The sequence below is a fragment of the Eschscholzia californica genome, unplaced genomic scaffold (genome assembly GCF_041429995.1).
Source record: "Eschscholzia californica isolate CP2 unplaced genomic scaffold, dmEscCali1.0.p SCAF_5, whole genome shotgun sequence".
Lineage (NCBI taxonomy): Eukaryota > Viridiplantae > Streptophyta > Magnoliopsida > Ranunculales > Papaveraceae > Eschscholzia > Eschscholzia californica.
In genome coordinates, this window is record NW_028238472.1 from 22,006,990 (window position 1) to 22,030,817 (window position 23,828).

Genomic DNA, 23,828 nt, shown 5'->3' on the forward strand with positions numbered 1-23,828 from the left:
GATGAATCAGTGGAAGATGTTGGACAATGTGGCAACATATGACATTGATATGGTTGGGTCAGGAGTTGACTCGTTATTTCTGGGTAGTATGGTTGTTAGACCATCCTTACTGAACCGTATTGTGGATGCACAAGTTAACGATGAGTGGTGCCAGAAATAGGTTTCGTTAATGCAAGAAACTGAAACTGAGTTCAGTACAGGACAGGACGGAGGATTGAGATTCCAAGGGAGGTTAATTGTACCGGCAGATCCGATCTTGAGACAGGATATATTAGACGAGGCACATCGGAGTAAGTACATTGTTCATCCTGGTGGTAACAAGATGTACAAAGACTTGAAGAGGCAATATTGGTGGTCCGGAATGAAGAAAGATGTTGCTGAACAAGTGAGGAAGTGTGAGGTGTGTCAAATGGTGAAAGCAGAAAATCGACATCCATTGGGACTTTTAGAACCGTTGCCTATTCCAGAGTGGAAATGGGAGAACATATCGATGGACTTCATCACAGGTTTACCGCGTTCGAGTCGAGGCTTTGATGCCATTTGGGTGATAGTTGATAGGCTGACTAAGTCGGCTCACTTCTTACTAGTGAAAATGACAGATAATGGAGATCGACTGACACAATTTTACATTAAGGAGATTGTCAGGTTGCATGGAGTTCCAGTGTCTACTGTGTCAGATAGAGATTCATCCTTTACTTCTCGGTTCTGGAAGAGCTTTCAAGCTTCTATGGGAACATCATTACACTTTAGTACAACCTTTCACCCTCAGACCGATGGGCAGACAGAGAGAGTCAACAAAGTAGTCGAGCATATGTTACGGTGCTCGATACTAGATCTTGGTGGTAGTTGGCAAGATCACTTTCCCTTGGTAGAGTTCGCATATAATAATAGTTACCAATCTAGCATTGGTATGGCTCCTTTCGAGGCATTATATGGGAGGCCTTGTCGATCACCATTATGTTGGACAGAGGCAGGAGATGCTAAACTAGAAGGACCAGAGGTGATTCGGGATACTTCTGAAAAGATTGCATTAATTCGGAGTAGGCTCAAAGCAGCTCAAAGTCGTCAGAAGAGTTATGCCGACAAACAGCGTAGAGATTTGGAGTTTATCGTTGGAGAGGAGGTGTTATTGAAGGTGTCACCTATGAAGGGTGTCTTACTGTTTGGTAAGAAAGGAAAATTGGCTCCGAGGTACATTGCACCTTTCAGAATAGTTGAGAAGGTAGGCAAAGTAACTTATCGTCTTGACTTGCCTGCAAGTTTGGCAGGAGTGCACAACATATTTCATGTATCGATGCTTCAGAAGCATGTGAGAGATGAGGATCAACATTCGGTGGTCGACTACCATGATTTTGAGCTCCAACCAATTACATCATATGAAGAGGAACCAGTTCGCATCGTGGATCGTAGAGAGCATGTGCTTCATCGAAAGACTATTCCCATGGTCAAAGTTCAGTGGAATCATCACAATGATAAAGAAGTTACTTGGGAGCGCGAGGATGATATGCAACTTCGTTATCCCCATCTTTTCCTCTCATCAGGTACGTTCAATTTCGAGGACGAAATTTCTTTTAGGAGGGGAGATTGTAGTGCCCCCACCTAAATAGTGGGTGTAAATAGCATTGGTCTTTATAGGACCCTCTTTTAATTCCCTAAACCCTACGCCCCACTTTGCCACTTACCTTTTTTTTCTTCTCAAACAGCAGCCATGAGTATAGAGAGGGAATGATAGTTTAAGGGTTCTAGAGAGAGAAAGGCTAAGAAGGAAGGAGAAGAAGTAGGGCTTGGAGTTTAGAGCTTGGTGATTCTTTTCTTTGTTGTTCTTCATTTGGGGCTTGATTAGCTTGGGATCTAAGGTAGATTTCTATCTCTCTAGAGCTTGAATAGCCATTTTTATAGATAAACCTAGACATACTAGATGAAACTACAAACCCTAGATTTTAGTATTACTTGAACATAGATTAGGGTTCTTGACACCAATATATATATACTAGAAGTAGTAGATTTATATTCCTACAAACTTATTTTTAGGTCACTTTAAATCTCATCTATGTGTTAGATTTTGAGGATATTTGCTATAATGACCTACTTGATGAACCATACAATCTACATTTACATTTTCATGCTAGATTCATGTATTACAATGATATTTAGGGCTAAACCTCTTTATTTGCCATGATTTTAGTATATAACTCTTATATTAGATGCCTCTCACTATTGGACAATACTCTTTTTATATATACATGAACATGTGCAAGAAGTCAACGTGATATGCGAATTTTAGGCTATTATCATCATTGATTCATTACTTGCAAACATTATAAATATGAAACTCGTATGTCGTAATATGCTAACGAATATGATTTTGATTTATGTATGTTGTGGTGTGATGCTATTATATGTGTGTGATGTGATGGAGTTGGTGGAGAGTTGTGAGAGTTTTGTGGTTGGTTCGACCCTCTCTATCGGATGTGATATTGGTATGGAGCGTATGGGGTCGACGCTAACACAATGGATGACCTTGTGGACCACACTCTCATACAACGTGGATACCAACTTGTCATATTGCTTTTGGTTGTTTATTACAAATGGTGTGATATTATGTATGTGTGACGTGATGGAGTTGGTGAAGGGTTGTAAGAGTTTTGTGGTTGGTTCGACCCTCTCTACCGGATGTGATATAGGTATGGAGCATATGGGGTCGGCGCTAACACAATGGATGACCTTGTGGACCACACTCTTACATAAGGTGGACACCAACTCGTCATGTCGCTTTTTGTTGTTTGTTGCATTGTGGTACACTTTATTTCTAATGGTCACAACTCGGATACTATACTTGGACATCTTTACATGATATGTGGTTGTCTATTTGTTTTGGTAGCTCTTGAAACTGTCTATTGAGGGTTTAGAGGTTTTGAAATCTACTTGTTGGGGTCTGACCCAACCTTTTATTTTTCAGGACAAGGAAATCGGGAAGTGTCACCTGCTTGAGTCATAGTTAGCCTTGGAAGAGTTTCTTTAGTGGTTTTTCTTTCTTTCTTTAGGTAGTTATTTGGAGTTATATCTCCTAAATACTTGGTGTTATTTATGTTTTATCTTGTCCGACATTTGTGTCGATGATTTAGAGACATCCTGTGAGTTTTGAGAAACTTGGTAAAGTTTAAGTAGTTGATTTATTGTTACTTTTTGAGCTTCATGTTCGATACTATTTGTCTCCTTGATGAGTATATCGTATATGTTTACTGTTCTGCGAAGAAATGCATTAAGTTTAGGTTTTCATGGCGGCCGACGTGGAAATCTGGATTTGGGGTGTTACATTATCTTTGGATCTTATATGATTTATAGTTATGATCCCTTCAGAGAGAAGTTGCTAAACGGTATTATGTTTTCGACGGATGTGTCGAGAGTTACTGTTGTACATCTTGCTATGTGCCCATGCAATCGCTGCTTGGTTATCGCAGTGAATATTGATTGCAGGCACCGGCTTTGGCCATATTGGAATATCTTCAAGGAATTGTGGCAGCCATTCTGCCTCTTCCCCTGGTTTATCTAGAGCAATGAATTCTTAATCCATTGTCGATCGAGTAACACACGTGTGCTTCGAAGATTTCCAAGATATGGCAGCCCCTTCTAGTGTAAACACATATCCACTGGTAGACTTAGTGTCATCGGTATTAGATATACAATTCGCATCTGCATATCCTTCTAAGACTGTGGGATATGTTGTATAATGAAGTCCGTACTCCTTCGTCTTCCTTAGACACCGTAACACTCTCGTTATGGCGTTCCAATGTGTGTTATTCGGGTTACTCATAAATCTACTTAGCTTACTAACTAAGTAGGCTATGTCTGGTCGAGTACAGTTCATTAGGTACATCAGACTTCCAATAATCCGGGAGTACTCTAATTGTCTTACTCCATTACCTGTATTCTTCATTAAGTGAATACTTGGATCTATTGAAGTATTCACCACTTTTAGGTCATCTTTGCTGAATTTGTCTAAGATTTTCTCAACGTAATGCGTCTGAGATAAACTTATCCATTCAGCCGTCTTGGACACCTTAATTCCAAGAATGACCTCTGCTTTCCCTAAATCTTTCATGTCGAAAGTTTTCGTAGACATCTTTTTAGTTGTATTAATGACATCTACATTATTTCCCATAATTAGCATGTCATCCACATACAAACATAGAATAACACATCCTTTAGCAGTGATTGTTGTATAGACATATTTATCACATTCGTTGATCTTGAATCCTTTTGATAGTAATGTGTCATCAAACTTTAAGTGCCACTGCTTTGGAGCTTGCTTTAGCCCATATAGTCACTAATCTACACACTTTCTTTTCTTGACCCGGAGCTATGAACCCTTCTGGTTGGTTCATGTAAATTTCTTCTTCGAGTTGTTCGATTAAGAAAGCGGTTTTCACATCCATCTGATGAATTTCCAGATTGTATAAGGATGTTATAGCAACTAACACTCTTATTGAGGTGATTCGACTAACTGGAGAATAGATGTCGAAGTAATCTAACCCTTCTTTTTGTCGGAATCCCTTTGCGACAAGTCTCACTTTATACTTGTCCATTGATCCATATGTTTTCAATTTCTTTTTGAAAATCCATTTCCAGCCTAGAGGCTTACAACCCGGTGGGAGGTCTACTAGCTCCCATGTATGATTTTGCATGATGGAATCAATTTCACTATTACCAGCTTCTTTCCAGAATGGAGCTTCTGGAGTAGCCATTGCTTCTGTGAAAGTCTGAGGTTCATTTTCTACCATATAAGTTAGAAAATCAAGACCAAAACGTCTTAGTTATCCTTGGCCTCTTCGAGGCTCGAGTGTTGTTTCCTCGATTTCCATATCATCTTCTTTCAATGTTTCTCGATTTTCCTCTTCCTCGTCTCTTACACGTTTTCTACTTTCAGATGAGATCTTTGAATTCTGTTTGAAAGGAAAGATGTGTTCAACGAACTTAGCATCTCTCGATTTCAGAATGGTGTTTACGTGTATATCCTCAATTTCAGACTTCTGTACTAGAAATCTATAGGCGCCACTATTCATTGCGGGCCCTATGTATACACAGTCCACTGTCTTAGGTCCTATCTTCACCCGTTTAGGAGGAGGAACTAATACCTTCGCTAGGCACCCCCACTCTTTCGTGTATTTAAAGGATGACATCCTTCCTTTCCATAGTTCATATGGAATTTTCCCCGTTTTCCTATGGGCTAACTTATTTAATAAGTGATTAGCCGATAGTATCGCCTCCCTCCACAAGTTCTGAGGTATACCAGAACTAATTAAGAAAGCGTTCATCATTTCTTTTAACGTTCTATTCTTTCGCTCTGCTACACCATTTTGTTGAGGTGTATAGGGAGCAGTCGTTTGATAAATTATGCCATTCTTGGCACATATCTCGGCGAAAGGAGATTCATATTCTCCACCTCGATCGCTTCTCAAAGCCTTAATCTTTTAATTAAGTTGAGTTTCTACTTCGGTTTTATAAAGCTCGAACTGTTCAATTGCTTCATCCTTACTCCTTAGTAAGTAAAGATAACAAAACCGAGTGGAGTCATCGATAAAGGTGATGAAGTACTTTTTTCCACCTCTGGTTTGAACCATCTTCAAGTGACAGAGATCACTGTGAATTAAGTCTAGAGGTTCTGTGTCTCGTTCGATTAATTTGAACGACGACTTGGTCATTTTTGACTCTACACATGTTTGACATGTTCGTCTTGAGTCAATTTCGAATTAGCTCCAAGTTCAATAACTTCTTTAATGACTTATTATTGACATGTCTTAGCCTTTCGTGCCATATATTGGAGGGCTCAACAAGATAAACAGAATTATTAATTTTATTAATAATAATAGACGCCTCGGGCGTTAAAGAGGTTACATTTAATTTAAATAACCCCCACATAAATAGCCCTTCCCAACATACATCCCATTCTTAGACAGGACGAAGTAAATATTTGACTCAAAACTAGTTTGAACCCATTCTTGCTTAGAAGAGAACCAAAAACCAGATTTTTTTAGATGTATGGAGCATGGAGTACATCGTTCAAAGTTACTTTCTTTCCTGAAGTGGACTTTAGAATGATCTTCCCTTTTCCTCTGACCTGAGTGGTTGAGTCGTTTCCCATGAACAGGGGCTCTACTTCGGCTACTTCTTTATAAGAAGAGAAAAGGCTTTTGTCACCACAAATGTGACAAGTTGCTCCGGAGTCGACCCACCACTCTCTCTGGTCGTTAACCAGGTTAACTTTAGATACCACAAGACAGAGGTTCAATTTCTGAAGTTTCTCAGACACTTCTTAAGCTTTAGTAATCATAGCACATAGATTATGATTTTCTGCGTCTTCTACTAGCGAGGCTTGGTCATTTGCCTTCTTATGTCGCTTGCCGGATTTGGAGTGACAATCCTTAGCAAGGTGGCCCTGTTTGCCACAGTTGTAACATTCGCCGTTGAATATCTTTTCTTCGGATTTCCTCCGTTCTTAGACGGATGCTTACGCTTCAAATTCTTACTTGGACTCGCCTATAAGACGTTCACATTAGAGATCTTTTTAGATTTCTACTCGGCAATGCGACTGTCCTCTTCGATTTGAAGCTTTAGGATGAGTTTTTTAAGACTCATATCCTTGTTCTTATGGCGGAGATAAGTTTTGAAGTCTTTCCACCCCGTGGGTAATTTTTCGATCACAGCTCGAACTTAGAAAGGTTCATTCGTTATCATGTTCTCTACTTGTAGTTCTTGCAGGAGACTTTGTAGTTATTGGACTTGGGTCATATCTGGTTTTGAATCAGTCATCTTATAGTCCAAGAATCGTCATACGATAAACTTTTTGACACCCTCCTTTTCAGTTTATACTTATTGATAAGGGTGTCCCATAGATGTTTAGAAGTGTCTATAACCGAATGTAGATTATAGACTCCGTCGTCTAAACAATTCAAGATATAATTCTTGCACAAGAAGTCTTCTTGTTTCCATGCATTTATTTCAGCGGTACGTTGCGCCTCATCCTCTATTTCTGCATGGGTGGTTTCTCTTCGGTCAAGTATTTAACCAGACCCAATGTCGTTAGGCAGAACACATCATCTTCAACTTCCATCGGTTGAAGTTAATTCCCTTGAACTTCTCTGGTTTTTCCCCGTTCGTGACGTTAGGAATAACTCGCATAGTTGTTCTTGTTCTTGCCATTTTTCTGAAACACACAGAAAATAAACAAAAGCAATATCTTATAACCAGAGAAATAATCGTTATATAAAATGTCTTAAGATTGTTGTTCCTCTGATTATCAATCGATAAGTTGATTTTTCTCTCTCTTGTCTTGATTATAACAGAGCTTTCTTTTCTCTAATTTATAGAGAGATAGACTATAAGCAAATAATGATTTATCAGTGTTCCGTCTTTCGGTTTAACCGAGTTAGACAAAAGTTAATGTAGTCGAAGCAAGAATGAATTCTCTTGCCTTAAGACATTTTACACCCCCGTAACAGTACCAGACGTTAGGGTGTATGCCTTCGGGTTACAACGACTATCATTTCAGAATTTTAAGATTGTAATTCTATATTCTGAAAGCGGACGAACCTTCGTAAATATTATAAGCTCTTCGACTAATGTGAATGATCTTCTAGACGCTTTACAAATTCACTCGAAACTTCTTTCTTCCTTTTTCTAGATATACTTGAATACTTCCCAATCAGATCTGTTTGTTAGAAGAGTTTCTAGATATACTAGAGTACTTCCCAATCAAAAACTAATTGTTAGAAGAGAAGAGAAGAAGAGAATGAATTTGATGTGAAAAATGAAGTGGGTTTGGGTTGTTTATATAGGAAGTGAATAGGTGCATATGTCTTTTGGGGTCAAAGGACATAACTCTTCTGTTTTGCGGACTCAAACTGAAAATAAGAATCGGTGCAATCTGGGCCTTCAGATTTCCCTTAAAAATGCGGAGCAAACCTCATCCGTTAGATGGAGAATGGTACGGCCCGAAATCTTCTCACGTTGAGTCGAAATGGTCGTGGGATGGGAATCTAAAGAGATCCCGCCTCCTGCCCGATTCGGAGCAGACGCCCAGCGTTGGATCTTGCGGATCTAACGATGCTGGATGCGTCCCAACGCAATCCCGAGAGAGTTCGCGCGCGTCCGTTGGATGCGCTCGGGTAGAACGCCAGCCGTCCAAATCTGGGCATTCTGGCTTCGATAAATGGCCCCCATTTCGACTTGTCCTCTTTGACGCTTTAGTCCCTATTTCAACCGATCATCGTCTAAATCTTAAACTTGAATTTCTCATTCATCCGGAATCGGATTTGAGTGATTCTTGGCTCTAAATTTTAGAGCTTGATGAGACGAACGCAACGGTGCGTTCCCTTCTGATTTTGACGAGTCAGGTTGAGCCAAAATCGTCTCCGATTCCAACAGTCTGCTCATCCAGTCTCTTTCTTTACTTGGCGCACAATTTAGCAGGAAATACCTACCATCAATTGTCTCATGAAGCTGAGGATGCATATGGTGAACATGTGTTATTTTTCTATAAGGACACATGAATCGGCAAATCTCATGATTATTTTCTTATTTTGTCTGATAGGTTTTTTATTTAGTATTTACGTTCATCAATTATTTAAGGTCAATGTGACGTTACTCCTAGATAACAATGAGATTTGTATTCAAGAGAATATCGTGAACAATTTAAGAATTAAATAAGTTCAACAAAAAAAAACAAAAAAACTTAAGAATTAAATAACTGCAATAGGGGTTAAATTTCGTTATTAAATTCCAATTAACACCAATGCAATCCATGCAACTGAGAAAACATAAATGTATAAATTCTAGCATCTTTTTACCTAAGATAGCAAATTAAAAGGGCTTCTTCCAATTCAAACATTTCTAAGAAAAATGGCAAGATCTTGGATCAATTTCAATATGATGTTTCTACTTGTGGCATTTGTTGCTGTTGTAATGGTGAAACCTGGGTTGGGTTCGGATTTGACTGAATCACCAGCACCCTCCGTAGAATCGGATCTCCGTAACGAACTTCCACCTGAACCTGAGTCTGGGTTTTATGATTTCTTGGAAAAATGCACAGCTCAAGTGCCTTCTGAATGTGGTGTAGAAATTGTTTATGCTTTAACTAAGGATGTAGCAGCAACAAGCAACAATTGTTGCAATTACATTGCGAAAATAGGAAGAAAATGTCATAATGCATTGATCAAAACCATTTCTCTTATAGATAGTTATAGACAAGATGAACCACAAATACTTCCATCAAAGGGTGATGAACTTTGGAATTACTGTGCTCATGCAGCCTCACCTTCTCCTTCTTACACTTAAAGTACCATTTTAATGTTAATTTATATGTATACAAAATTAATTTTAAAATAATGCTGTTCCATTAAATAATAATTTTTTTATTTGTGTTATGTTATCTTTGTTTTTTCGAAAATGTTAGGGCAATGGAAAGTCAAAACCAACTTGAGAGAGAATCGGAAATCAACAGTTTTGATTTGAGGGTAACTCTCTATAGATTTGTGTTGAAGTTGCCGAGAAAATCTGAACCCTTGATTTCATTTTTGCTCCAATGTCTACACTTTCGGTGGTTGTATCATCACTATTGTTTATTTTGCTTCATATCCGTAGGTCACAAATGATGACCTGCCTGGCTCGAGTCCTGGCTGGCCACGCATGTTAAGCATATGTAGGGATGGGAATCGGGCGGGTTTGGGCGGACTCGGGCTCTTACTTTCACGGGTACGGGCGGATCGGGCTCGAGGGTTTACTATCCGATCAGACTATCAGGCGGATCGGCCGGACACATATGAGTAATTTTGTGCCTGCAGTCCGGTTTTGCCCGAGAGCCCGACCGGGCTCTAAAAGACTCGGGCGGACGGGTCGCGGGCTTTTTTGAATAAAATAATATAAAACAATAATATAAATTAATAGACTTAATTTTATTTACAAATTAACATTATAAAACAAAATTCACAAAAATAAAAATAAACAAAGAAATTGTAGAAATAAAAAACACAAACTAAAAAATCTATATAACAAAACAGGGAAGGTTTTTTATGACTAGGACAAAATAAATGCTCCTAATGCTTAATTGGACGACATGTGTTTATTGACTGGGATGACATGTGTATCTCCCGATGACTAGGATGTTTCTCATTAATTTCATCATTAATCATATTTATCTACAACCATTAATCTAATTTTAATCTAACCTGTTCCAAGAGACCAACAGCCGACTCAAATCGTTTCGTCTTCAACCGTGACCTGCTAAAAACCTTTTCCTTTTCCATTGATCCATTTCCATTACTCTCCATTGTCTCTTCCATCTTCTATTTCTCTACCTACACTTTGGTGCAAGGTACTGTGATTCCTTCTTTTGTCCTAGAATCTATATTCTCATCTCTCTCTCTCTCGCTCTCTCTCCGTACATTTGAAATATATTTTTATGTTGTTTTATTACAAGGGATATAATACATGTTAAGTTTTTGAGTTCTAATGTCTCTGGTGTTTCCAAATGTGGGAAGGTAAATAAAACCCTAAATCTGAGAAGGAGATGTGGTCTAATCTCATCATCTTTGTTCGCGCCTAATACTTCTTCCCGCGTTATCACTGAAGAAGAAGAGAAACGTATGCGCCTTATCTTCTTCATCAATTCTTCATGCCGGTTGGACGTTAGAAAATTGATGGCTAGAAATTGTGAATCATGGCCGGTGCAATTGATTATGATGTTTAAGCCTCTTGGGACGTTACAAGAAATCGATTGTGAATCATGGTTTCATAAATCTATTATAAATCATCAGAAAAGAAGCATGGCAGAAATCATCTCCCCAATCTTCTCAAGGTACTTTCTTCCTCCCCAAATCTTTGTTCTTCCCCAATTCTTCATGGCCGAAACCAACGCCCAGGTCTTTGGGAAAAAAGATATTTTCTTCAAACTTCAGAAAGAACCATGGCAGAAATCATGTTCCTACTCATCGTTGCAGAAATCACTCACCCAGATCTTCAGAAGAAAAAATATCTTCATGGCATCCCTAATCTTCGGCAAATAATCAAACGTCAACCTTATAGGGTAAGATATTCTTACCGGATAAGTTTTCGGTCTGCCTCTCTGTAAAGATTGTTCAGAAAAATAGTTTTTCCATCTCTCTAGAACTTCAATCTTATAGGTGAAATCTTATATTCCATAGTTTCAATTTCAATCTCTAATCAATTTTATATTTGGGGGATAATTTTCATGTTTCAATTTGTAATCAATTTCATAATTTCTATTTCAAGTTAGTTTTTCCATCTCTCTACAACTTCAATCTTATAGGTGAAATATGATATTCCATACTTTCAATTTCTAATCAATTTCACATTTGGGGGGTAATTGACTTGTTTCAATTTCTAATCAAATTCATAATTTCCCTTTCATATTTGTGTTTATAGGCAAGGAAGGCATTGTGTCTGTTTTCACAAACCGAATGTTTCAACTTCACACAACGAGATCATGGGATTTTATGAGATTCTCAGAGAAAGTGAAACGAGTTCCTACTGTTGAAAGCGACACAATTGTAGGTATACTAGATAATGGATTTGGTCCACCACCGAATGGATTTGGTCCACCACCTAAGAAATGGAAGGGTGTTTGTGAAGGTGGTAGAAATTTCACCTGCAATAAGTAATTATCTTTACACCCTTGTCTCTACAAATACTATTGTTGTGAGACTAAGATTGTGAGACACTGATTTTGTCTTAATTAACTTTCAGCAAGCTGATGTGGCGTGAAAATGCCACATTTAGGTCACTTAACTTTGATTAGTTAGTTCCTTTCGGGTTCTATTTCTAATTATTTATGTGTTTTTATTGCTAGGTAGCTTATTTGGGGTTTGGCGTGTAATTCGGAATAAAGAGAGCGAATTATCACATTTTCATCTTATGCGGCAAAAGGGAAGAAAAGAGCACCAGGGGTATTTTGTTCATTTTGGTCAAAATCAGAAGTCAAACAACAAGTGAAGTCAATGACGAGTCCGACGGTGAAAACGGAAGTCGATTCGGAGTTCGGACGGAGAAGTTGTGAAGGAAAGAAGTCGAGGTTCGGTCTTGAAACAAGGATTCTATGAAGGCACCCCCCTTGGTTTTAAATGTAGAGATAAGATGAAGGCACTCCCTTGTTTTAGAAAGAATCCCAACCCAAGAGCCCAAAGAGGTAGAGAATAATAGAGAACTTATGAGCACCCTCTCTTTGGTCCAAGTCAAATGGTCTAAGACTTAGTCAAGTTTGACTAAGTCTAGGGTTGTGTGTACACAAGTGAGAAAAAGGGGGGAGACACTATTCATCATCTTCTTCACCAAGCAAGAAAGGGAGGAAGAAGAAGCTAGGAACTTTAGGGTTTTTGTTCTTGAAGGTTAAAAAGGGTTGAGAGCTAGAAAGAGAGAAGGAAGAAGGAGGAGGGCCGGCCAAGCATAGGCCGGCCAGCACACTAGGCCGGCCTAGCTTAGCCGGCCGAGTTGCTGTCTTCACAGCAGCTCGGGCTGCTTTCAACAGCAGCTCGGGATGCTTCCGACAGCAGCTCTCGGGAACAGCAGCAACCAGCAGCACGGGACAGCTAAAGCACGGCCGAACAGCAGCTTCTCCAGCACGAGCAGCTCGGGATCTGGCCATGGGACGCGTGCATAGCTCGAGATGGCATAGGAGCATCACGGGACAGCAGCTGCAGCTCGGGACAGCACCTTAGACGCGCACGGAACAGCAACTTCTTGCCGGGACAGCAGCTTCTTGCCGGATACACCTAGGGTTTTGGCCGGAATCTTCATCTCTTTAGCCGGTTTTTCTTGTGTATTCCGGCAACCTTTTTGATCCGAAACCTTAGGGCTTTTGCTCCTCATGTCTTGATCTAGCTTCCTATATGGTTTGATTTGGTTTTGGTTGAAGATTGCTAGAGAGAGAAAGCTAGGGTTTAGCTTTAATGGAGGTTGTGTTCTAAATGGAGAAGATGATGGTGGTCGCTATGGGGAACCCAGAATTTGCTAATGGGAGATCGGCTGAACCTTAAAGACTCATATTTTCCGACGATCTTAGCCTCGAACCACATCGAAAAAGGGGGATTCTCTCACCATTTCCTTTCCATTTCTTATTCAATCGCCATGTTAGCTAACTTTAGTGTGTCGATTATATGAGATGAAATGTGATGAATTCGTGATTATCTATGTGATGATTTAATATTTTGATAATAAATTGATGTTCTCTTATTTTGATTACTTGTTTCAATCGTTTTTCATGTGTCTTATCAAGTATTTCGCATAGTTAATCGATTAGGCAAAGTGATCGATATCGATCGTAGTCTAGATCCAAATTTCATGTGTCTTGTCATGCACTTCACATAGTTAGGCGGCTAGACGACATTTTCGATGATTCGGTTTTAATTGTTTGGGAAGTTTGTTTGACTAAGTATTATCTCCGGACATACGTAGTGCTTATGAACATCCACCGTAGGAATCGAGACTAGGTTTGTATCAATATATTCGATTGGACCGTAAATAGTTGTAGGTTCACCACAACGGATTCCCGGACCTCGACACTTCTCTCACTTATTTGTTGCCTCCCTACTCTTGTTCCTTCAACTCCTCTCTCGAATCTCTCTCGCCCTCTCACATTGATATTCTAGTTTGTTTTACTTCCTTTATTCTCTTAGTGCTCATTCGTTTAAAAATCTTTCATTATCTTCATTTACTTGCGCTTTTGTCTAAGTAAGCCTTTGATATCTGAACCGACGAATAAGACCATTCGATATCCAAACTACATTCCTATCCTTGGATCGATCCCGGCTTTGCCGGATTACTACTTGATACCTCCGCTTGGGTGTGCAACCTTTTCGGGTGCATCAAGTTTTTGGCGCCGCTGCCGGGGATAGGTTTAGTAGTTTAGATATCGTTTACGTGTTTTGTTCATTAGTGTAGTGTTATTTGTTTACTTGGACGTTTATTTTCTTTGTTTTTTTTTAGTTTCTTTTTAATTCTTGTTTTCTTTGAGGTACTCTTCCAAGGAGCTTTAAAGGACGAAAGCAAACAAGTTTTGGGATATAAAGGGAGACACAAGAAAAGGGAAGAGGATCAAATTGTGGTAACAAACGCCATCTCTAGTATTGTTCCCTAACCTTTACCTATTTGAGTGGCTTAAGTGCATTTGCATCTTGTCTATTATTGATAGTAGTAGTTGAATTGAACACTTGTGATTGCTTGCATTTTGTTTTAATTGTGCTTCAATGGATATTTATGGGAATGATAATTGGAATGATGGGTATGAGGTTCATCGACCGCTTAGAAGTCTTAGAGACTACCTTGAACCTAATATGGCTAGCATACCTTCATGCATCATATTTCCGAGTAATGAGTGTGATTTAGACATAGACCCTGAGATTATCCCATTACTTCCTATATTCCGAGGCCTAGAGAATGAAGATCCATATTTTCATTTGAGAGAGTTCGATGAGATTTGCTCGATACTCCCAATCAATGGAGTACTTGAGGAAGTCGCTAAGCTCAAACTATTTCCATTATCATTAAAAGAAAAGTCGAAGATATGGTTTCATTCTCTAAGGCCTAGGACTATAAGAAGTTGGGATGAAATGACTAGGGCGTTTTTGAAAAAGTTTTTCCCAATCCATCGAACCAACACCTTAAGAAGAGAAATTATGAATTTTGAGCAACACAAAGAGGAGACCTTCTTTGGGTGTTGGGAGAGATTTAAAGACCTCCTTCTCGCATGTCCACATCATAACTATGAAATATGGAGGGTCATCGGGTTCTTTTACGATGGCTTGACCTCCAAAATGAAACACTTCGTGGAAGTGATGTGCAACGGAGGGTTTATGAGTAAAAATCCTAATGAGGCTTGGGAGTATCTCGACCTCTTAGCGGAGAAGGCCCAAGATTGGGACACACCCGTTAAGAGTGACAAAGATATAGCCGAAGGAAACCATTACTCAAAAGGAGGCATATGCTTTTTAAAGGAGAACGGGAAAGTAGAAGATAAAATTGCCTACATGACTCGGAAAGAATTTATAGATATGCATGATGGTGATTTAGCGATTGATAGTGTCTGTAGCATTTGTGCAAGTCGAGAACACCTAGCGAGTAAATGCCCTACTATTTCTCTTTGTCGAAATGTCTCGCTAGGATGCACAAATGTCGTAAACACTCATATGAAGCCCGTAGGTTCGAGGAGTGATGTCTTTACCAATGATTATGAGAATCTTCAAGAGCCCTTAGTTAGTTCTTATGCGTCTCATCATGAGAGAACTCTTGAAGATGTTTCAAAATCATTTTATGAGGCAAAAACTCAGTTTAGCCAAAACACCTTGCACGCCCTTGAAGAGATGGAGGAAAAATTAAAAGACATCGAGAAAAGGGTTTCACAACCCCAAACTCCAACAGATCTCAAGGGTATAGGTGAGAGTAATACACCTAATGCTAATGTTAAGTCCAACTTCATTCTTGGAAGTGATGAAATGATTAGATTGGATACTCCTATGAAGGTAGACATACCCGAGGATCTTACAAATTCCGAGAGAGGAGATGGACATAACGAGGTTTTAAAGTCGAAATCTGAGTCTGAACTAGTTGATGAACCTCATTCCACTTTTCATAAACAATTGTTCCCTACTCGTGATATGAATATGCTTGCATTGATAGTTAAGAGGGACAATACTACTAGTGCTCAGGAGAATCATAACGACATGACTAATTTTTTACCTGAGACCTTTGTAGCTAGTAAAAATGGACGAGATGTGGATGCCCTCTTGAGCGGGGCTATAGATTTCCCTAAGGACACATATGATATCGAGACAAGAATAATGTTTAAAGGATTGGTTGAACCCTCACTTAAGGAAACTTCTGACTTAGTCTTGAGCCTTATGGGCAACCCCTTAGGTTTTAGTTCGACATCTCAACCAATATCTCAAACATATGTAGATCCTTTTAGTGAAATGCATGTTTTCCCTGTTATTATATCAAACTTTGTTGCATTGTCATCATCCAAGTTTGGGGATTACCTCTTATTTTTTACCGTCTCACTTATGTACCAATGTCATTACATTGTTGTGAGATGGTTCTTACCGGTTACATCTTTTCTTTGGGAAGACCCCCAAATCTTTCGTCTTTTGTTATATGATTGGTTGGTCTATTGAGGTGGGACCTTGATGTTTGTGGGTATCATCTCTGGAAACCCTCCACGAGACCTAACTCGTGCTCTTGTGAAAGCAAGAGAATCAATGACTAATTGCATGGTTCGATGCAATCGAGTGATCCTGCGTGAGTGGTCATTTTTATGTGGTCATGCTTATGCTTCATTCTTATGTTTTATATTGATGTGTTAGGAGTGTTTCTCACTTTGTATACTTTTGGGACGTGGTTCGTTCCAAGTTTGGGGATGGCGATGGGCTTATCATCAACTTGGAACTCGAATACACAAGTCTTGGTAGTATAAATTTTTATCTCCGTCGGCTATGGTAATATCCTTCCACTCTTCTCTTTAACTTATTGTACCTCTTATCTTTTAGTGAGTATATGCTTAGAACATTGAGGACAATGTTAGTTTTAAGTTTGGGGATGGGGATACGACCTTTTGGTCGCATGACATCATGACCTTAGATTTCAAAAGACAAGAGGGTTCAACAAATTGACCAAATTTGAAAATTTTTGGGTAGATTTGGTATGACTCTAGTGGTATTTTTAAGTATGTTGATACATGTGGTTCTTTCTTGATAAATCTTATGCATGCTCTTAGTCTTTTCATGAATGTTAAGTCCTTTGGTGTTGGTGTCTTATCATGTGAGTAGCATCTTAAGGAAGAAGGAACACTTCTAAGTAACCTAAAATAGTCATTAGTGGAGACTTCAACCCATGTGAGATATCTGAGCCTTGCTATTGCTTTTGAGTGTACTCTTCCGCGCTAACTCCGAGTAGAATGAAGAGCTACTCAACTTCGCAACTTTCAAAAGAGCTTAGACGATCTCATGAGCTCAACTTCCTTAGCCACTAGGAGTGACATCAGGATAGCGAATAAACCTTACTCTTGTAGTCCATGAAACCCGATAATAGTGTCAACTTTAGGGAAACGGATACTCCACCATCCATTCATCATACTACTCCCGAGAATGAAGGCATGAAAAGTAAAGAAGAAAGAATGTGAAAGCAAAGTGTGAAAGTAAAGGTGATTTGTTGAGAATACTAGTTTGTACTTTTGTGTTTGGTGTTTGGTTATGTGTGTAAAAAAGAGAAAAGAGAAAGAAAAAAGATAGAAAAAAAAGAGAAACAAGAAAAAGAAAAAGAAAAAGAAAAAAAACAAAAAGAAAGAAAGTTGTTTTTGTGTAAAAGTTCATGTGAACTTTTGAGTGTTTATGTAAGTATTTGGAGTAAATAAAGTATTCAAAGCAAAAAGTCAAGTTAAAGGTTGTTTGAGTGTTCTTTTATCATTGAAGGCGTCGACATTCTCGGGATTTCATCATCTTCCATTCCATCACTTGTATTCGTTTACCTTTAGGAGACATTATTAGAGGGTAGAGTGGGTGAGAAGGGTGAGTGAGCTTCCCTATTCCGTTAGTGGTTATTTCCATTCCTAAGAGATCATTTCGTTTTAGAACTTGATATCCTCATTTAATTTTTGTATGTGTTGAGTTTACTTTATTCCATGCTCACACATGAGAGTGAACCATTAGATTCCATTTTGAGTGATTTCATGTTTAAGAGCGTATGACCGTGAGGCCAAAGTCGAGGCGAAATGTGCTATGATAGGAAACAAAGTTTTGTTACTTTAGACTTGGATGATGCTCATGATGATGGGACACTTGCACTTAAGTATGAAACTTTTAGTGAGGAGACTCTTAGCATGCTTTTGTGTTTATTGGTTTGATTCATGTGTTTGACACACTTAAGTCTCTCACTTGTTGATCGTTACCTTATTTGCATCGATAGTTCGACTCTTATGTCTTTTGAAAATCTAGAACTTTGTGGGTGTATTCACTGGAAACCCTCACGAGACGAGACTCGTCCACTAGGGGTAACCTAGGGGTTTAACGGCTTGTTGCATAAGCTAAATGCAACCGGGATGCCTCCGAAAGTGAGTTAGGTTTACTTTATTGTCTTGTTTTGTTTGTTGCTCGAGGACTAGCAAATTGTAAGTTTGGGGATGTTGATGTGGCGTGAAAATGCCACATTTAGGTCACTTAACTTTGATTAGTTAGTTCCTTTCGGGTTCTATTTCTAATTATTTATGTGTTTTTATTGCTAGGTAGCTTATTTGGGGTTTGGCGTGTAATTCGGAATAAAGAGAGCGAATTATCACATTTTCATCTTATGCGGCAAAAGGGAAGAAAAGAGCACCAGGGGTATTTTGTTCATTTTGGTCAAAATCAGAAGTCAAACAACAAGTGAAGTCAATGACGAGTCCGACGGTGAAAACGGAAGTCGATTCGGAGTTCGGACGGAGAAGTTGTGAAGGAAAGAAGTCGAGGTTCGGTCTTGAAACAAGGATTCTATGAAGGCACCCCCCTTGGTTTTAAATGTAGAGATAAGATGAAGGCACTCCCTTGTTTTAGAAAGAATCCCAACCCAAGAGCCCAAAGAGGTAGAGAATAATAGAGAACTTATGAGCACCCTCTCTTTGGTCCAAGTCAAATGGTCTAAGACTTAGTCAAGTTTGACTAAGTCTAGGGTTGTGTATACACAAGTGAGAAAAAGGGGGGAGACACTATTCATCATCTTCTTCACCAAGCAAGAAAGGGAGGAAGAAGAAGCTAGGAACTTTAGGGTTTTTGTTCTTGAAGGTTAAAAAGGGTTGAGAGCTAGAAAGAGAGAAGGAAGAAGGAGGAGGGCCGGCCAAGCATAGGCCGGCCAGCACACTAGGCCGGCCTAGCTTAGCCGGCCGAGTTGCTGTCTTCACAGCAGCTCGGGCTGCTTTCAACAGCAGCTCGGGATGCTTCCGACAGCAGCTCTCGGGAACAGCAGCAACCAGCAGCACGGGACAGCTAAAGCACGGCCGAACAGCAGCTTCTCCAGCACGAGCAGCTCGGGATCTGGCCATGGGACGCGTGCATAGCTCGAGATGGCATAGGAGCATCACGGGACAGCAGCTGCAGCTCGGGACAGCACCTTAGACGCGCACGGAACAGCAACTTCTTGCCGGGACAGCAGCTTCTTGCCGGATACACCTAGGGTTTTGGCCGGAATCTTCATCTCTTTAGCCGGTTTTTCTTGTGTATTCCGGCAACCTTTTTGATCCGAAACCTTAGGGCTTTTGCTCCTCATGTCTTGATCTAGCTTCCTATATGGTTTGATTTGGTTTTGGTTGAAGATTGCTAGAGAGAGAAAGCTAGGGTTTAGCTTTAATGGAGGTTGTGTTCTAAATGGAGAAGATGATGGTGGTCGCTATGGGGAACCCAGAATTTGCTAATGGGAGATCGGCTGAACCTTAAAGACTCATATTTTCCGACGATCTTAGCCTCGAACCACATCGAAAAAGGGGGATTCTCTCACCATTTCCTTTCCATTTCTTATTCAATCGCCATGTTAGCTAACTTTAGTGTGTCGATTATATGAGATGAAATGTGATGAATTCGTGATTATCTATGTGATGATTTAATATTTTGATAATAAATTGATGTTCTCTTATTTTGATTACTTGTTTCAATCGTTTTTCATGTGTCTTATCAAGTATTTCGCATAGTTAATCGATTAGGCAAAGTGATCGATATCGATCGTAGTCTAGATCCAAATTTCATGTGTCTTGTCATGCACTTCACATAGTTAGGCGGCTAGACGACATTTTCGATGATTCGGTTTTAATTGTTTGGGAAGTTTGTTTGACTAAGTATTATCTCCGGACATACGTAGTGCTTATGAACATCCACCGTAGGAATCGAGACTAGGTTTGTATCAATATATTCGATTGGACCGTAAATAGTTGTAGGTTCACCACAACGGATTCCCGGACCTCGACACTTCTCTCACTTATTTGTTGCCTCCCTACTCTTGTTCCTTCAACTCCTCTCTCGAATCTCTCTCGCCCTCTCACATTGATATTCTAGTTTGTTTTACTTCCTTTATTCTCTTAGTGCTCATTCGTTTAAAAATCTTTCATTATCTTCATTTACTTGCGCTTTTGTCTAAGTAAGCCTTTGATATCTGAACCGACGAATAAGACCATTCGATATCCAAACTACATTCCTATCCTTGGATCGATCCCGGCTTTGCCGGATTACTACTTGATACCTCCGCTTGGGTGTGCAACCTTTTCGGGTGCATCACAAGCTCATAGGTGTAAGACTAAGTTTGACTTGGATTCATCTGATAGGGACTCAGAAGGACATGGTACACATACTGCATCAACTGCAGCAGGTGTTGAAGTAAAAGATGCAAGCTTCTTTGAGTTGGCCAAGGGAAATGCAAGAGGTGCAGTACCCTCGGCAAGAATTGTTGTTTACAAGATCTGTTCCCCAGCAGGTTGCGCAACCGCCGACATCTTAAGTGGGTTTGATGATGCAATTGCCGACGGTGTCGACATTATTTCAGCCTCATTAGGGTCATCTAGCTCGAGTGACTTTGACGTGGACCCAATTGCCATTGGTTCTTTCCATGCCGTGAAAAGTGGCATTCTTACTTCACAAGCGGCTTGTAATAGTGGTCCATTACCACAAACTTCAAGCAGTGCTGCACCTTGGTTGCTAAGTGTAGCAACAAGTAGTACAGAACAACGGATAGTCGACAAGGTTGTGTTAGGAAATGGGAAGACAGTCGTGGTAAGCCTCAATTTCTTTTAGTTATCCATTGATTCTACTCACAATATTAGGTTAATAAAGGATGTTCAATTTGGTTGCCCGTCTATGTTGGTTAGGGTACTGCGGTTAATTCCTTCACCTTGAAAGGAACTAAATTTTCACTTGTATATGGGGGAGAAGCTTCGAGCACGTGTGGATGGAGCCACAGACGTTCGGTAAATTTTTTTACTGAAGAATTTGGTTTTATTAACAAATCAGAAGTTTATATTAACTTTAAATATTATTGAGAATCCAGGAGTTGTGAAATCGGCTGTTTAGATATCAACTTAGTGAATGGGAAGATTGTTCTATGTGACAAGGAAAGCAAAGGTCAGGAAGCTTTCACCAGCGAAGCTTTAGGAACCTTCATGATTTCTAAGGGACGCGATTTTTCTTTCATTTATCCTCTACCCGCTACTCTTTTAGGCAACCGAAGTGGTGAAGATGTTCGGTCTTATATTCAATCCGCCAAGTAAGTCCGTTCGAGATTGAAAAAGTGATTATGAATGTTCAATACAAACGAAGGCCATCTTACTATGTTATTTCTTCTTCTCTACTAATTGCAGAAACGCTGTAGGAACAATTTTGTAGAGTGAGTCTATAAAAGATTCTAAAGCTCCTGTAGTTGTTTCTTTCTCTTCTCGCGGGCCGAATGTCGTCTTACCTGATATTATCAAGGTAAGTAATTCATTTTGTCTACACCCATACACATATATATAAAGTATCTTTGTGTCTGTTTGCTTTTCTTTAACCATTACACTAATCTCACAACAGCCAGATATAACTGCCCCTGGTGTTGACATTTTGGCTGGGTTCTCACCTTTGGGGAACCCATAATGAAAGATCGGTAAAGTACAGTATATTATCCGGGGCGTCAATGTCGTGTCCTCATGCAACTGGAGCAGCAGCTTACGTCAAAACTTTTCACCCTGAATGGTCTCCTTCTGCCATTAAATCTGCTCTAATGACTACTGGTATGTATAATCAATTGAAGTACTTCCTTTTGCTTTCGATTACGGTAATTAAAGTCTAAATGTACTCACTATTGTTTGATTTTAGCTTGGCCAATGAATAGTACCAACAATGAAGAAGGTGAATTTGCTTATGGTGCTGGTCACATTGATCCTGTGAAGGCTGTTAATCCTGGTCTTCTTTATGAAACACTATGGATATCGATAATAACATTGTTTATAGTACATGCCTCAATGCTGAAGAGTAATCCATGTTGAACAATCAATAGAGTGTATATTTGCCACACACATGCCTGTGCCCTTAGGACACGGGCTATACCTAGGTTTGTGTTGACCGGCCGAAAGACAAATTTGATTGTTCGTTGTGTTTGATCTTAAATCTTAGCTGTTAGATCTATCATCTATCTGAAGAAAAAAAAATCTATTCACCCACACATTAGGTATATGTAACAAAATTATTAATCTGGACTGTTTAATCCATCTCTTTCGTTTGTTAATCTACACCGTCAAATTCTTCTCCAACTCAACCAAAGACATGCTCTGTCTTCTCCTTCCGTACAAAATCGATTCTTCAATACCCGTTACCTAATCGGTGAAAGGTGTTTCTGACCAAAAGCAGAAGAGAAGCTACCGTGTTAAATACTATAGGAAGAGAAGGTACCAAGTGAGCATGGACTATCATGACGATTTACAAAACAATCATTTTGGAGAGACAGAGGCTGGTGATGCCCCTAAATATGGGGATTATGAGGCAAGAGGCATTGGATGGAGATCACCACAAACACTCCAGGTAGGAATTGGTATTGTAACATCTTCAATGATCTCAGCTATTGGGACTTGATTATCCCCCTCGGACTGCTTACCAGAGTTATATCGATGGCTTATTTATGCTTTACATCTGTCCGGAATATGTTGCTCTCTTAACATTGAGAGGCCATTAGTTGAAGTTTAGTTATTTCCGACTTCCTTCCACTTAGATTTTGTAGAGTCTTAATTTTAGTTCTCTAATTTCTCACATATTTAGTTTTGGGTCATATTTTTTGTTTTGTGTCATATTTTGTTGCAGTATACTGAAATCTTTGGCATGCACTTGTGGTATTTGTTTGACACTATTATCTATCAATACTTTTTTTTGTTAAAAGATTATCTATCAATACTTGGGTGTCTATAATTCTTAATGAATTATTGATGATCAATAAATTAAAAATGGACAGAAACAAATAATTATATGAAATAATTTCAAATTTAGAATTTGAAAGTAGCGTACAGACTTCATAATGTACTTTCTCTCAGGCGGAGTCACGGACAATACCCCGCTAAAAGAAAATTGTGCTAAGCTAATTTTGTAACAGAAGAGTCACCACTTAGAACACTCAAGTTCAATAAGAACGTCCGTGCCAGAGGCACGGGTTATACCTAGTTAATTTACAAAATATGGTTCCCTTCAAGTCCCAACTATCAAAACCTTCATCCAACTTCCATCTGCAAAAACAAAGAAATTGTGTTAGGAAATATAACTTAATAGCAATGTACAAATTGTATAAGTTTACGTCATCACAACCATTAAAAAAATTACATATTCTCATCAGAATATAGACCCCATCTGTTTTAAATAAATTTACACCGTCATCATGACAAAAAAAATTACATATTCCCATCAAATCCATTTTAGATAAGTTTCAGAATACAGACCTATTTCAAATCTACTTCACAATATACATCATAACACAAAAAGAGATCTATTTCAGATCTGTTTCAAAATATAAATCATAACAAAAAAAAATCTGAAATAGATCATAAACATAGATTTGATTTCATTTATAATCTTCATCCAAATAAAGTAAGGGTTGTTGAAGATGATGTATTGATGGAGTCATGGAGGGAATAGAAGAGAAATCGTTGTTGAAGATGATGGAGGTGGTTGTGTTTAACGATTTGTTGTTCAATAGCTTTAGGGTTTGTGATGGTGGAAAATGGTGTAAGAATAATGGAGGAGGTGAGGGGTGGAGGTGGTTCTGTGTAGGATGGTGGCGGAGAGGTGATTTAGGTTGGC

General features: G+C 39.2%; 3 protein-coding genes across 6 annotated transcripts in view; all 3 read left to right on the top strand.

Annotated features, from left to right (window-relative positions):
• The first annotated feature begins 8,898 nt into the window (after positions 1–8,898).
• Positions 8,899–9,333, top strand: LOC147537820 (protein DOWN-REGULATED IN DIF1 11-like). The gene has a single exon (XM_086642856.1). The coding sequence runs from the start codon at positions 8,899–8,901 to the stop codon at positions 9,331–9,333; it is 435 nt and encodes a 144-aa protein (XP_086498982.1).
• An 892-nt stretch (positions 9,334–10,225) lies between these two features.
• On the top strand, positions 10,226–22,916 carry LOC147537821 (subtilisin-like protease SBT4.13). Of its 3 annotated transcripts, XM_086639916.1 has the most exons (10): positions 10,226–10,369; positions 10,536–10,852; positions 10,995–11,080; positions 11,440–11,671; positions 20,342–20,786; positions 20,882–20,980; positions 21,061–21,276; positions 21,371–21,482; positions 21,579–21,778; positions 21,864–22,916. In XM_086639916.1, exons 4-7 carry the CDS (start codon positions 11,475–11,477, stop codon positions 21,067–21,069), a joined length of 750 nt encoding a protein of 249 aa, XP_086496042.1. In that variant the 5' UTR covers positions 10,226–10,369; positions 10,536–10,852; positions 10,995–11,080; positions 11,440–11,474; the 3' UTR covers positions 21,070–21,276; positions 21,371–21,482; positions 21,579–21,778; positions 21,864–22,916. The 3 variants fall into 3 exon arrangements, with proteins under 3 accessions (XP_086496042.1, XP_086496040.1, XP_086496041.1); XM_086639915.1 differs by having other exon boundaries at positions 10,351–10,852; XM_086639914.1 differs by having other exon boundaries at positions 10,267–11,080.
• LOC147537822 (uncharacterized) overlaps positions 12,833–23,828 on the top strand; it is an 82,133-nt gene continuing 71,137 nt past the window's right edge. Inside the window, exons 1-2 of one of the 2 annotated variants that reach the window (XR_015225100.1) lie at positions 12,833–13,314; positions 13,390–16,584. Coding sequence is in view for 1 of the 2 variants with exons in the window: in XM_086639913.1 (XP_086496039.1) it covers positions 14,256–16,178 (1,923 nt within the window). In the remaining variant the exon portion in view is untranslated. Of the gene's footprint in view, positions 13,315–13,389; positions 16,672–23,828 lie in introns of those variants that run through there. The other variant, XM_086639913.1, reaches the window with a different exon arrangement.

What these genes read in the sequence shown, in the direction of transcription:
- LOC147537821 (XM_086639916.1), top strand. Translation starts at nt 11,475, where the DNA reads ATGTTTCAACTTCACACAACGAGATCATGGGATTTTATGAGATTCTCA. An exon ending in AGAAATTTCACCTGCAATAA is followed by an intron (nt 11,672 to 20,341) that starts GTAATTATCTTT and finishes TTCATCTGATAG; the next exon opens with GGACTCAGAAGGACATGGTA. An exon ending in GAAATGGGAAGACAGTCGTG is followed by an intron (nt 20,787 to 20,881) that starts GTAAGCCTCAAT and finishes TATGTTGGTTAG; the next exon opens with GGTACTGCGGTTAATTCCTT.
- LOC147537820 (XM_086642856.1), top strand. Translation starts at nt 8,899, where the DNA reads ATGGCAAGATCTTGGATCAATTTCAATATGATGTTTCTACTTGTGGCA.